This window comes from Rissa tridactyla, chromosome 1 (assembly GCF_028500815.1).
Source record: "Rissa tridactyla isolate bRisTri1 chromosome 1, bRisTri1.patW.cur.20221130, whole genome shotgun sequence".
NCBI classification, from domain to species: Eukaryota; Metazoa; Chordata; class Aves; order Charadriiformes; family Laridae; genus Rissa; species Rissa tridactyla.
Genome location: NC_071466.1, coordinates 124,842,417 through 124,855,572, shown reverse-complemented (window position 1 = coordinate 124,855,572; position 13,156 = coordinate 124,842,417). Strand labels below are relative to the sequence as shown.

Below are 13,156 nucleotides of genomic sequence, written 5' to 3'. Positions count from 1 at the left end.
TGAGGCAATGTTGTGGTTTTTTGTTTTTTTTTTTTTTCTCCAGGATTCATCCTACAGCCAGCAGCTTCTTATTCCAAGTACAGGTTTACCTTTGAAAACCAAAATATATGCAGCTGTAAGAGCAACCAACCTTGATGGCAGGTACCATAAAGGATGTTATTTCTTGTCTTGCTTGCTATTCAGCTCTTGGTGTTGCAAATTTTTCTGATTTAGAAGCAACTGTCTTTTCTTATAGCCTTTTGTATGTTAAAATAATAGTTGTTGTTTGATAATCATTGCCCTCAGATGGAGTGTATCAGGTCCTTGATGGGGAATGCATATCTTGCTGCTGTCCTCATTATGAAAGTTCTCCTGAATTATACTTTAAATCCTGCTCTTATTTAAGAAAGAGCCTCTGTAAGATCAAGTGAGAAACTCCACAGCTTTTAAAAGTGGAATGGTTTTGATATCTAGTCCTATGTGGCCATGACTTCTGAGACGAGATACACAACGTGTGTTGGTATGGTGGTTGACCTGCATGAAACAAAATGATTTTTTAAAAATACAATTCTGCTGCTATGGTGTGCCATTTAGTTTAAGTTGTGGGAAGAAACAGGTGATATACTGGGAATGCAGGATGACTTGTACATGACCTGTTAGATGTAGTAACTCAGCTTTAATGTAACAGCCTGCATTATCAGTTTGTACACTTGCCTGTACTGGTTTTAATCTCACATGGAGTTATCTCACTGACTCTCCACCCCTACTCTTACGCTGCCAGTTCCCCTCATCTATCACTTTGCTCCCTGTGCAGGTGGAATGTTTTGATGGACTACTGTTACACCACACCATCTGGTAATCCTAGTGATGATCTTCGATACGATCTTTTTTTCAGGTAGGTTCTGTGCAAACCCAGTGCTTTTTGGGTCCTTCCTTTAAAAAGCAGTTATAAATCTCTCCGGTAGTGGTGTTCTAAACTGTCCAGAAACTCTAAGCAGTATTAGCAGGGAGTGCTGAGGGCTGTGCTTACACATAGCATGTCAGGACTTACCTTGTTTGTGAACATAAACATAGAAACAAGTGCAAAGTCATAAGAATTATGAAGGTAGAGAAGCATATATCTAAAATGTCTCTACTAGAGATACCATAAACACACAAACTGAATGGCTAAACTGGCCTTTGTTTTACCAAAGGTACCCTTCTGGTGAATGACAGTTATGTAAAACATCATAGACTCCAGTTCAGAAAAGCAGTTACGCAAATGATTAAGGATAAATAGATGCTCCTGCTGCTACTCCCAGTAATAACATTTGAATTGGAACTTTGAAAAATACCTTGGCAGTATCTCAGATTAAATTTTATCAGCGATGGTTGCTGGAGAGATACTGTCTTCATTTGGAGTTACTTGTCTATATCAGTTAGCGTACCTGATTTACTTTTTTGCTTCAGGTCTTAAGTTTCTTTGGGCACAGGAATTAAATGATACCTTGGTTATCACTGTGATGTTGCAAAACAAAACATAATGGTTTTATAGGAAGGCATTTCAGCACAGGACTGTGCAGCCTAACAGGCAGATTGTGGCTGCCCGTGGCGGACATTAGGGCACTGTGCTTATTTCCAAGGAGGTAACGCACTGAACTTGCTGCTTAAGTTATCTTGTTCTCAGCTAAGAGCTTCAAAATTCTAATTATACAGCTGCTCATCCTAGTTTTAATCTTTTCTACAAAAACTAGCTGTGACAAGGACCCACAGACAACTATAATTGAAAATGGCAAGAGCCAAATGGGCCGGTTTTCCTTTGAGGTGTTTCGCTTTGTGAAGCACAAGAACCAGAAGATGTCTACAGTCTTCCTTCACTGTGTGACAAAGCTGTGCAGAGCAGATGACTGTCCCTTTCTTGTGCCAGTAAGTTTCTGTGGATGGAGATTGCTCTTTATTATCTGGATATAAAAAAGGCATGCTGGAGTTATTCTGCATCCAAATGCGATGGAGGTTTGGATGGTACAGAATGAAGGTGACTTGTAGAGTCTGAAGTAAGAATATTTTTTGTTTCTGAAGGAAAGTGAAACAACCGATGAAGAATAGGGCAATGAATATTGTCATTTCAAGATAGAATAATACTAAATCTGCAAAACACAGTTTGTTGAACATGTGAGAAACAACCTCTTTGCCTTTTGGTCCTTAATTCGTTTTTAGAAGTAACAACTCTGAGAGTTTCAGAGATTATATTCTTAGCATAGCATCTAAGAAACCAAGGTATCCACAGTCACAGTGGATGACTATAAATATCTTAGAATTGAATTTATGGAAAACTTAAAGCTATAGTAAGTTCAGTTATACTGACAAGGAAAATTTGAAAGAATTTCTGATACTGAAAAAATCTAACTTACTACATCCCCTATAGTTTATTACCACCTCCCTTATAGTTTGCAAACTGCTGTTTTGAATTTCATGAAGTTGTATCAATTAAAAAAATATTTCATTTTAGGAGCATCAGGAGCAGCAAATATATTTTGGAAAAGGAAACACTTAAATAAACATATAAGTGCAGAATATTCTGTGTTGATGTCTTCAGAATGCAGTATCATTTCCTGTTGAATGACTTTCCATTTAGAATTTTAAAATGCTTTCAGTTCAGTATACGTCTGACATCTTGTACATTATTTTATACTTTTATGTTACACTTCTAAATAATTCATTGTTTCTACTGAGAATTTGTGTTGTGAGGTTTTTGAATTTCTTTCACAAGAAGTTGAAATTAAAGAGATGCTCTGGGTTGAAGTACTCTTGAGTACCCAAGATTAAAGTAGATCATAAGTTAAAGATGTTAAAGGTGGATTCCAGATAAGAGTGCTGGGGATTGTTTTAATGTGGGTTGTTACTATTTAGAACTCCATGAAAAATGTGTGAACTTTAACTTGACAAGCTTGCTAGAATAGGGATTGTAGCATGTTGTGTATCCCTAGTCAAGCAAAACACATTTGTTGGGGAAAACTATCTGTAAACAAAGCTTTGGGAAATTAACTACTGAAAATTTAATGCACTATAAGATGGATCTTGTACACAACAGCGATGTAGTTCTGTAAACGAAGTGAGGCAAAATAAAATGGGAAGCCAGGCATTTATAAGATATACTTCTAGGGAATATTGCAGCTGTTTTTATTGCAAAGTAATTTAATGCATACTAAGGAATAAAATCAAAGTTGTAGTATTGCTTATAAAAGAGTTTACGTTAAAACAGGAAGAGCAGAAGGGCAATAATTCCATTCCACTCTGAAACTGTGATTGTTTTGATTAACCGCTCAGATTTGCAGTAACAGAGAAAGAAGAGATGTTGGTGGGAGGACAACTTGGAGCCCTCAGAGCACCTCTGGCAATGCTGTAATCTCTGCTGGTCCCATCATTACAAGGAGTGGTAGGAACAAGCAAACTTTTTCTATGGACTGCTGGAATTTCAGAAACCTGGGGAAATGTTTTGCAGTTTAATCTAAATTTGCAATGACTTAAAGTGTGGATTCTCCATGAGTTTGATGGGTATTTTTTTTTTTTCCCCCTACTGTTAGAGCCTTTGGTAGAAAGTTTGAGCTAATATTTCTGTTTGGCTCACGTGCTTCCTCCCTACCCTAGTAAAATCACTGTGGGATACTGTTATGCATATAAGGCTATTATAAAAGCCCACACTCAGTGGGTTGACTTCTTTTTTTTTTTGTCAGATTTCACTGAAGATAATGGAATTTAAGGTACTGTGTTCAGTGTTGCAATTTAATTTGGACAGCTAATGAATATTCACTGTCACTTTCTATTCACCATTTCTTACAGCTTCACCTGTGGGTTTCTATCTGTTGCATAAAATTAATACATGCTATGTTTAGCCTTCAGCTATAAGAAAGAAATAGGACAAACACATTGTAAATTCTAAATAGCGGACCAAAATCTACTCTTTTAAATCCAGGGTGAAATTCCATGATTTCCATTTCTATTGCCAAAGGTTTTTTTATAAAAACAAAATAAAACAACTCTAAATGTAACTTGCAGTCTCTGAAAAGAATTTGTGACTGCTGTTGACAAAATAATAAAAATAAAATATCTGAAAAATGATTAAGAAATTCTGTTTGCAGTTAAGCAACTAATTGCAGCAGTCTTAGATTTAGGAAGCTGAGAGCAGGACTGATTCCTGTCTGGGAAAAATAATTGAAACACTTGAGAATAAAATCCTTTACGTGCAAAGTGGTTGTGCCCACATACACAAAGAAAACAACTGACCCTCCAGAACTGGGACCCATGTAGCAAGAGACCATTTTTAAAACAAATACTCTGTTATAAGCAACGTTTCTACAATGAAAATGGGTATTTTTGTTCTGCATCGTATGTAGTCCCAATTGAGTTGCTGCTATCTGATTAGTCAAGAAAAAGTGAAAAAGACTAACTTCAAAGTAACATGCCTGAGTACTTATGGGGAATGAATGACAGATTTGTTCAGGCAAATGTATGCTAGAGAAATGCTGCCTGAGGCAAGGAATGGAAACTAGATAAATCTTGTTATATGAGCAACCCTTATTAGGTAATAAAGCTTATGATTCAAATGCTGTGAAAGCTATTTTAACAATTAAAAAAAATACTCATCAATTACCTTTAAATACTGCATAACTTGAAGCAAACAAAGATCTGCCCATGGGTGTTTAATGACCCCAAAGAAAGGATAAATGATTTTATAATTTCTTGACAACTGTTGAGTTTTGTGTTTGGTTTTTTTTTTTTAAATGAAAACATCAATAAGGCTGAAAAAGGAAAATAATATCTTTTTAGGTGTCTTCTACTTGAGGTATGTGGCTAAAGCTTTTTATATTAGACGTATTTCTGCACCTCCGTAGTATGCTGTTGGAGCACCCCACTCCTGCTGACAGAAGGATGAGTTGATGGGAAGTACTCTGAAAAACGTGGGATTTCAGGTCTGAACTCTGCCACAAATTTCTGGAGTGGCACGGGGCAAGTCAATCTGACTTGTACTTCACTTTTCCTTCTGGAGCAGAAAGGGAATTAGTATTTCCTCCCACTGGCCCTTCCTGTTGTGAAAATAAGTGCATTAAAAATGTGAGGTTCATGAATAATATGAAAGAAAAGGGGGAAGGTCATGAGTGAACATGAACAGAACTATCTGGTTTTGGATGAGGAATGCCGGGATGCAGTGCTGGTTTACTCTGGTGTGATGCTGTGTGGAGGCGCTTATACTATTTTCAAGGCCAACCCTGGTCCAGATTTAGATACATTTGTACAGAGCCCATCATACCTACTGCACCTGACCCACCCTAGTAGGTTCTCCAGTATTAGGTCTGCAGTTGCATGGATGTGCAACCCCTCACTCCCCTCAGTTAGGTCGGTGGTACATCTAGCTCGCCACTGTGCCTGTGCACACTGGTGTCTGCAGAGGCGCCTTGAGTTAGCCAGGTCTCCCTGTTAGTCTAGTCACCAGTTGTTCTGGTAACAGAACTGTTTATGCAGTTACCTTGATAGGAACTAAATAGTACTACCGCAAATGAGTAATGGTCCTTCTATGTATTTCTAACATTTTGTTCTTTTTCAGAGAAACTTTATTCTTGTTTGTTAATCTAAAATAAGTCATTACAGGAGACAAAGACAGCAGAAAGTGTTTTAGTCTCTGTGTACAGGAACAAAGCAGGCACCTACTTCTGAAGGTGAAATTGTGTAGCTTTTGATGGATGACTCACTTAAACTTAGAAGACAGCTGCTCAAAACAAATGTATACGTGAGCTGTGCTTACAAGTTGCACAAAAAAGCAAAAACAGTGACAAGAAACGTAGTTCTGAGATGGACAATTGTAAGCAAGTAAAAATTGAAGAAAAAATGCAAATGTTTCCTTGAATATAATGCCACTGTGTAACTTTCAAGAGAAAAGTGAGCATGGGGAGAGGGCATTTTTGTAATCATTTATGGACACTGTTGTGCTTTTCCTTGGAAAAACTCAGGTTAATTTTCTTTTTCCTATAGAGATCTTCTTGTAATATGATTAACATTGAAGGGAATAGTGTATAATACTGTGCTTATGGTTGTATTTTCATTGAGGGACAGAATAGAACTGGCCACATTTTCAATTAAGAAATCAAGGTGTGTGGTTCTTTTGTTGTGTGGTGTATTGTTTTGTTTGGTCCCCCCCCCCCCCCCAAATACTAATTAACTTCATATTGGTGTGCTCGCATTAAAAATGAAACAATATCATGTAATTAATGTTGTTGTCCTTATTCTGCCAGAGATGTTAGAAGCTGCTAGTCAATGTTGCAAGTATAGCTGATGTGCTTTGAAAATAAAGCTAGGACTATTGGCTTTTGTGTTGCAAGGAGAGGGGAAGGTAGGCAGAGGTATTTGTAAACTATAATGCATCCTGCTTTTTTTTATACAGATGAGACGCCAACAAACAATTCACAGCTTGGTAAGTTAATCAGACTTTGAAGAAACATACAAGAGGGTTTGAGTGAGACAGAACTGAGATAGCCATTTTGATTGAGCTCTATGTGCTGAGCTGGAGTGTTTTGTTGTTTTTCTTTTTGGCGACTTTTTGTCACTTAAATGAGTCAATACTGACATGCTATAAAGCAAGCAATTGGTGAATCTGGAATGCTCAGTTTAATTTGTGTACCCAGCCCCACCAAGATAGCAACTTCTAATTCCAATGATGGAATTGAAATTAAAATCTGCTGCTATGACACATGAGGGTGAGGCAACATTGCAACTGCCAGATGCAAAATCATACTTAAGCAGTAAAATCTGTTCATGTTATGCAGGAGTATAGCAGCAAAATGGTTGTTATGGTGCAGTCCAGCTCAGTTCACAGCTCAAAGTCAGAAGAGCTCTGCTTCAGCTCCTGTTCTCCTGGCGTTTAACCATGCAAAAAGCCTATGGAGAAGCTGGGATAGAACTTGTGGTCTACTAGGGCCATGAAGGAAATAGGCTGCAGGGAGATCAGGTGTCTTAAGTTTTAGAGTGCTTCACCTTTGGGCGCTTGCAGGACTTGTTTCAGCCTGTCTGTTACTGTTCTCTGCTGGTAACAAGGAGTAGCTAGCTAATGGCTAAGAAAGGACGGTCAAGGTAACCACAAGTGGTCCATTGGGCTATTCCACCTCTTACTTGTTCATAAAAGAATTGAGTGGCACAAGCAACCTATCTTGTCCTCTGAACTCTCATACTATTTGTTGCCTTCTTTTCTTGATTTTTAGACCACATAAAAAGCAGCTAGCTTTCTTTCCTGGCATGGAAACAAAGTTCACCCTGTAATGAATTGCTCCCTGGTGTGTTCCTAACAATTGATATTATTAAAATAATAATAATGATAAAAAGCAAATTCTCCATTTGCTGCACACAGCTTGCTGTGTTAATAACTGCTACCTTTTCTTCCCATCCAAGGAAAGCAGCAGCCCGCTCTTTCCATCCCAGAACAGCCTTTTCTGTGCCTGTTGCTATCCCAGTGGAGAGCGTAGAGGTAGAGCAAGGTGGGATTACTACTGTAGTGGAGAGAAGACAAGTTGGGTCAGAAGGCAGCACAGTGTTGAGTAGGGGAGGGCAACCTGATCAACAGAGCTGACTTTTTTTTTGGCTTTGGTGAAGTGGGAGGGATTGATGGTGTTGAGGGCAGGTGGCTCCTTCTGGGAGGAGCAGTCTGGTTTGCCACATAGAAGTTGTGTTGTCATTTCATCTCACTTTCCAGCACTAGTGATGGCAAACACATATCGATGCTTTGGGTAGCACCTACCACTCAAATATTTTTTTATTATTTTTTTTCCCTTCCTGCTGGAAAAGATGGTAAAGGCTGGATGTGTGTATTCCAGTATCCAGGTCCATGAACAGCTTGTTGAGCTACACTAAATAAGTAAATGTGTTACCACTTCTACCTGAGAATTCATAAACACGTTAAGAAGCCTTCTGTGAAGTGGTACAGATAAGCTTAGAGTAGTTCAGATATCTGGTGCCAGATATGGCTGCTAAGGATTTATATACGCTTTGAATTGAGATGTGGATAATGATATCAGGGAAGAAATCCTTTCGGTAAGTTGATTAGCTGACAAATCCTTATTACCTCTGCCTTGGTATTTCTTGGATGATTACAGTCTTGCCTTAAATAGCACAGGTCAAGGTTGGTCACTAGCATATGAGGGATTATGCCTTAGAAGTATCCTTGCCGTCTTTATCCCCCAGCATGATAGATACTGAAAGAACTATTTTCAAAGTATACTTAGATAAGCTAGACGGGTGTTCATTCTGAAGTACAGTTTTAGTCCATTCATTGTGATTATTCTGTATATAGGATGTTGTAATGGAAAGACAGATGTGTTTGGCACTGCTGAGAGATTGTAACCAGGTCTTACCTCTGCATTTTTGTTCTTCTTGCAGCTCACCCAAACGGACCTCCTTTCCAGCTGAACTCAGTCACCAGCGCACTGATTTCAGGCGTTGTCTTCCTAGGAATCACAAGCATTTTCTTTTTTATATGTTCCCTAACTCTTCTGCACAGAAAGTGGCCCAGCAGTTCCGTCTTGAGTGGCATCCGAAACCCAGTTTTCAACTGAAAGTGATGATTTACTTGCACTTTTTACTTGGGGTTGCCTTTCCTGTCCATGAAATATGATTCCATTAAAAATAATATTGAGGCAACACTCCAGCTGTATCCAGCTTCTCTTCCAGCTATTCTGTATTTGTCGATTTGCTAGATGTTGTGTAGGTAAGCAGCAGTGATATTGGTAACAATCCTAGAGAATTATGAGAATCTCAATTGTGTTTGTGATCAGACTGTATGACATTATGCCCATGGGTGTGCTGACAATAGAGCTTGGGTCTCCAGCTTCCTGGTAAGGTCTCAAAGCTGAAGATGCTGAAGGTGAGAACCTTTCCAAGTATGCCATTGTTATACAAAACCTGACACATTCAGAAACATTCATCAGTTCATAAACACCTTCTAAGATAAGGATCCCTTCTATTTTTGTTATGGTATTTTTCACAAATTTGAAAAAAACAATCGTGTCTCAGGAGGAACTTGTTTTCATCTGTCTTGGCTAAAAATAACCCCAGAGAGTCTTAGAATAAGTTGCTTTTGCTTATTATTAATTTAGAAATTTTTCTTAGATATATCTTCCATTGAATTGTTGTGATATCCTGTGAAGTACATAATTTGGCTGGGTATCTTTAAATCAAATAGTTTAGGGCAAACTGCAGTTGGTCCCAGGGAACAATGCTGCAGTTCTTGGGGTGGAAAAAAAACTTTTTCCAGCAAGATCCTTGAGTAAGAATTAGTGAGAGCTTTAAATGTAACTAATGTTTGGCGCAAAGTTAATTCTGCACAGAATAGCCACATCTGCAGTCTTTAGTCGCATTCTAACCCTGGGAACTGCTCCAAGGGGAAAGGCATTCTGTTCCCCCTTGGTTCCTTGAACAAGTAATGCCCAAACTTCCCTCATACAAAATTATTTTTGGAGCACAATTTGGCAGTTGAGTAAGACTCTCATTAATATTCTAATTTGTAAGGGCCAGTTTTGCCCCATGAGTTTTGCAGTTCTCAGATGAGGCTTTCCTTTCTACATGAAGAGTTGTAAATCAATGCTTATTTCTTTAGCAGATTTTCTATGTGGATTAGTCGTCTTCACTGCATGGATGAGGGGAAGAGGGCAACTAGAAGGATAACAGGCCACAAGCAGTACTGTACTGTTGACTAGTTAGTCTGTTAAACATCAAACTCATCTGAAGTGAGAGTGAGTGACCGTGTGCCCTCAAACAGGAGCACAGGGCAGTGGCATAGCTGTGTAGAATAGGCAAAAATGCTGGTACTAGAGAGGTCACTGTAGACACAACATATATTAAGCTGGACTGGATAGACAATTGGGATTTTGGTCACACATACAGCAATTAAATTTCGTGTTTCATGTACTGTACATGCTGGCCTAGAAACACCTCGTTGATATTTATCATCATCCTGTGTTAACCGTGTCTGTGTTTTCATTGATGTGACACAACTGGCTAATGATCAGGGCTTTTTGGCTCTCAAGACTAAAGACAAATACAGACTTGTTCTCAGTTTTCTCTGATTCTGCAAATGCTGTATAAAGTCCTGTTGTTCACAAAGTCCACTGTGCTGTAGTGTGGTGTCCCTAACAACCAATACTGTGCCTGTTTTCCTCCAGTCTTAATACCTCAAAAACATTTTTGCACTTCAGGGGTTAGGTCTGATGGCATGTAAAACATGATTGTTTAATAAAATTATTTGAAACATTTCAGAATGGATGCTTTGTCTGAACTGTTTTCCTCCACCTGTCAAATTGTTACAGTTTTGTAAGTGCTTTCAGTGACCTCATTCTACAAAGATGAAAACTGGACATGATTTTTTTTAAGTCATTTTGGTAAGAGCTTTCAATATATAGGATAAATTAATGTTAAGTGTAGCTTTACTGGCCTTTACAGCAGGGCAATAAACTCTGGAGATTTATATCACAGTCTGGGGATAAATAAATTCAGATAATCTATTTTAATTTACTCATAAAGACAACCACAAAAATTCCATTAATGTAATTACTACTTCATAACCAGCAGCTTTAGCTGAAAGTTTTCAGTGGTGGAGATAGCCATTACCATCCTTAGTAAGTTGTTCCAACAGTTAATTGCAATCTTTAGTACTTTTTAAAGGCTATGTCTAATGTGAATGTGCCCAGCTTAACTTGCCAGCTATTAGAAACTATCGTGCCTTTTGTCTGCGAGGCTGAGGGAGACCCTTTTTCTAATACAAATCTCACATAATTTGGTTAAGACCACAGGGGGGAAAAGTGTTGCACACTTTTTTGCAACACATGGTGTTGCAAAAAAAAAAACACAACAAAAAAGCAAAAGCTGCTGATGTAATATCATACTTGTCCTATTACAATTTCTCTGTATTTCTGGAAAGACAGTTTGTTGTTTTTACAGAGAGAAAAGTAAGTTACAGTAATTAACAAAGACTCATTGACCAAACTCTTTGAGGCTTGGGTTAGCTTAGTATAAACATGGAGTTGTTATCCAATAACGTAATATGCCAAATGTTTTTATTATGTTAGTTAAAATTTCTGTATTAGTTTGTTTTTGTGGAGAACCAGATAAGATGATGTTCTTTGTGTAACTTTTCCTCATGTGAAAATTATTATGTACCAAAGGGTGATCCCACACCAGTTAAGTTAGAGAACAGAATTCCCACAGTCATTTATAGGAGTCATTACTGAGCTTGCTGTGGATTGAATACATTTGTCTCCATCATTCATTAAATAAGATGAATACCCGTTCCTCCTTGGTAAGGTGACATGGAGAGTCACAGGTGGAAAATGATGTCTAAAACCAGGCTTATTCATTTGCAGATCTGACATTGGGTATGCTTTATGAATGGTTTTCAGCGGAGGTGAAAACTTGAGCCAGGCTGCCCAAATATTTCCAGCAGGGAGAGGACTGTCTGCATTTGTAAAAACATCCCTATCCCAGTTTGTTTGAAGGAACTATAGATGTATCTAGGAACCTATGTGGAGGCCATAACTCGTGACCTCATAAATTTCAAGAAGGTAGGAGTTAGGTAGAAGTTGTGTGAGTGTGCATGAAGGTTACACCCTGCTTTTTGATGGCCAGGATGTTAGGTGAGAGGGAAGGGGGAACAGATTGGAAACATAAATTACGTACGGTGGGCAGGTATCGAGATAACAAGTTTTAATGGAATTAAGAAGACGCTTTGTACTTTGGATGAAGGAACTCTGGCCAGATACGTAATGAGGGTCTCACAGGTGTTAAGTGAAACTGAATTACTAAAAGAATAGTGGCTCTGCTAATAAAGTTGCTTCTATTAAGGTTGCCCATTACATGTGTTTCAATGCTCTTTTTGGATGGAGGTCAGATTTCTGCAGGTAAGCACAATGTACTGAAATGTTCTCAGGTCTGTGACCCAGATTGGGGGGCAGTCAGGAAAGAAACTGAGCGAGACTTTAAGCTTAGGTCTAAATCCAGTAGCATTTAATAAATCTATAAAGAGGTGAAAACACTTCCTGGGTTCCTGTCTTTGGAAGAAATAAATGATATATCCAACTGGAGCTATGTGCACCAGTGCTTGAGATAAATTCAGATGATATTTGAGGAACAGGCCTTGGCAAAGGAACCTGGAAGTAAATCACATTTCCCACTTCATTCGTCAGGCAGTATTTCTTACTCTTGTTATCTCTTGGGCTCCACAAATATGCCAGAAGAAGCAGCCTTGTCCTGTTAAACTACTCACCTCTTCATCTGGAGAAGACACAGGTGGGAGTATTGTGATAAACTAGGAAATGGTCCAAGTGTGGCAAATTGGTCCTTCCTCAGGTTACCTCTAGGTTTTATTTCAGTGCAACTTGGCCCTTTCGCATGCCTTTCAGGAAGAAAGCGGTAGGATGGAGGTGGAAGAGAGAGCAGAGAGTAGCTCTGCACAGTCATCAGTGGCTGGACTGGTGGTTTTGATACACTGGTGGTTTCAGGATTCTGTCACAGCTCTTTGCCATAATGTCGTTTTTGAAAACTTTTTACACCTTTTCTGTTATTCACTAGTTAATTAACTCTTTCCCAGTCTTTAAAAGAATATGTTTGTACAATTAGGAAGCACATCCTTGAGACAGTGAAATCAAAAATGTAAGGCAGAAAAGCTGTTCATTTAAGTGACTTATCTGTGAAGAAGGTAAACTAATTACTGTTGGCAAACTGACGAAGGTTGCTGGCCAGCCAGGTTTCAAATGCTGATACTACATTTGTAACCTCTGCTTTTGTGCACTTCATGGTGTAGTGTGAAAAGTACTTTGTGCTAAAGCAGAATCCACACCAGTCCTTGTAACCAAGAAATACCATTTAGCAATAGCTCAAATGTTTTGCAAGTTCACTTGCAGCCCCCTGCTAAAAAGGGAAATCTCCAGTGCTTCGAACACTTAAGATGGGGATTGTTACAGACCTCCAGTATCCTAACCTGAGCAGGCTTCCTTTCTCTGTTTACATCCTGAACTGGCTTGATTATGTTTAGAGTCCAGGTCTCTGAGGTGCATTTATCAAACTTGCTTGTTTTGCTCAAACAAAATAAAAAAGAGCTTGCTTCAGCATGGTTTCAACCATGAATAGATTGGGAGAGCCTTGTGTGCCTGCCGGCAGTGCACTG

General features: G+C 38.7%; 1 protein-coding gene across 1 annotated transcript in view; it reads left to right on the top strand.

The window, feature by feature from the left end:
• Nucleotides 1-8,801, top strand: part of ZPLD1 (zona pellucida like domain containing 1) — a 34,371-nt gene extending 25,570 nt beyond the window's left edge. The window contains exons 6-11 of the mRNA XM_054208377.1: nt 44-141; nt 794-874; nt 1,713-1,884; nt 3,286-3,394; nt 6,395-6,424; nt 8,380-8,801. Of these exons, the coding sequence (XP_054064352.1) occupies nt 44-141; nt 794-874; nt 1,713-1,884; nt 3,286-3,394; nt 6,395-6,424; nt 8,380-8,555 (666 nt within the window). The 3' untranslated portion in view covers nt 8,556-8,801. The remainder of the gene's footprint in view (nt 1-43; nt 142-793; nt 875-1,712; nt 1,885-3,285; nt 3,395-6,394; nt 6,425-8,379) is intronic.
• Nucleotides 8,802-13,156: the final 4,355 nt, after the last annotated feature.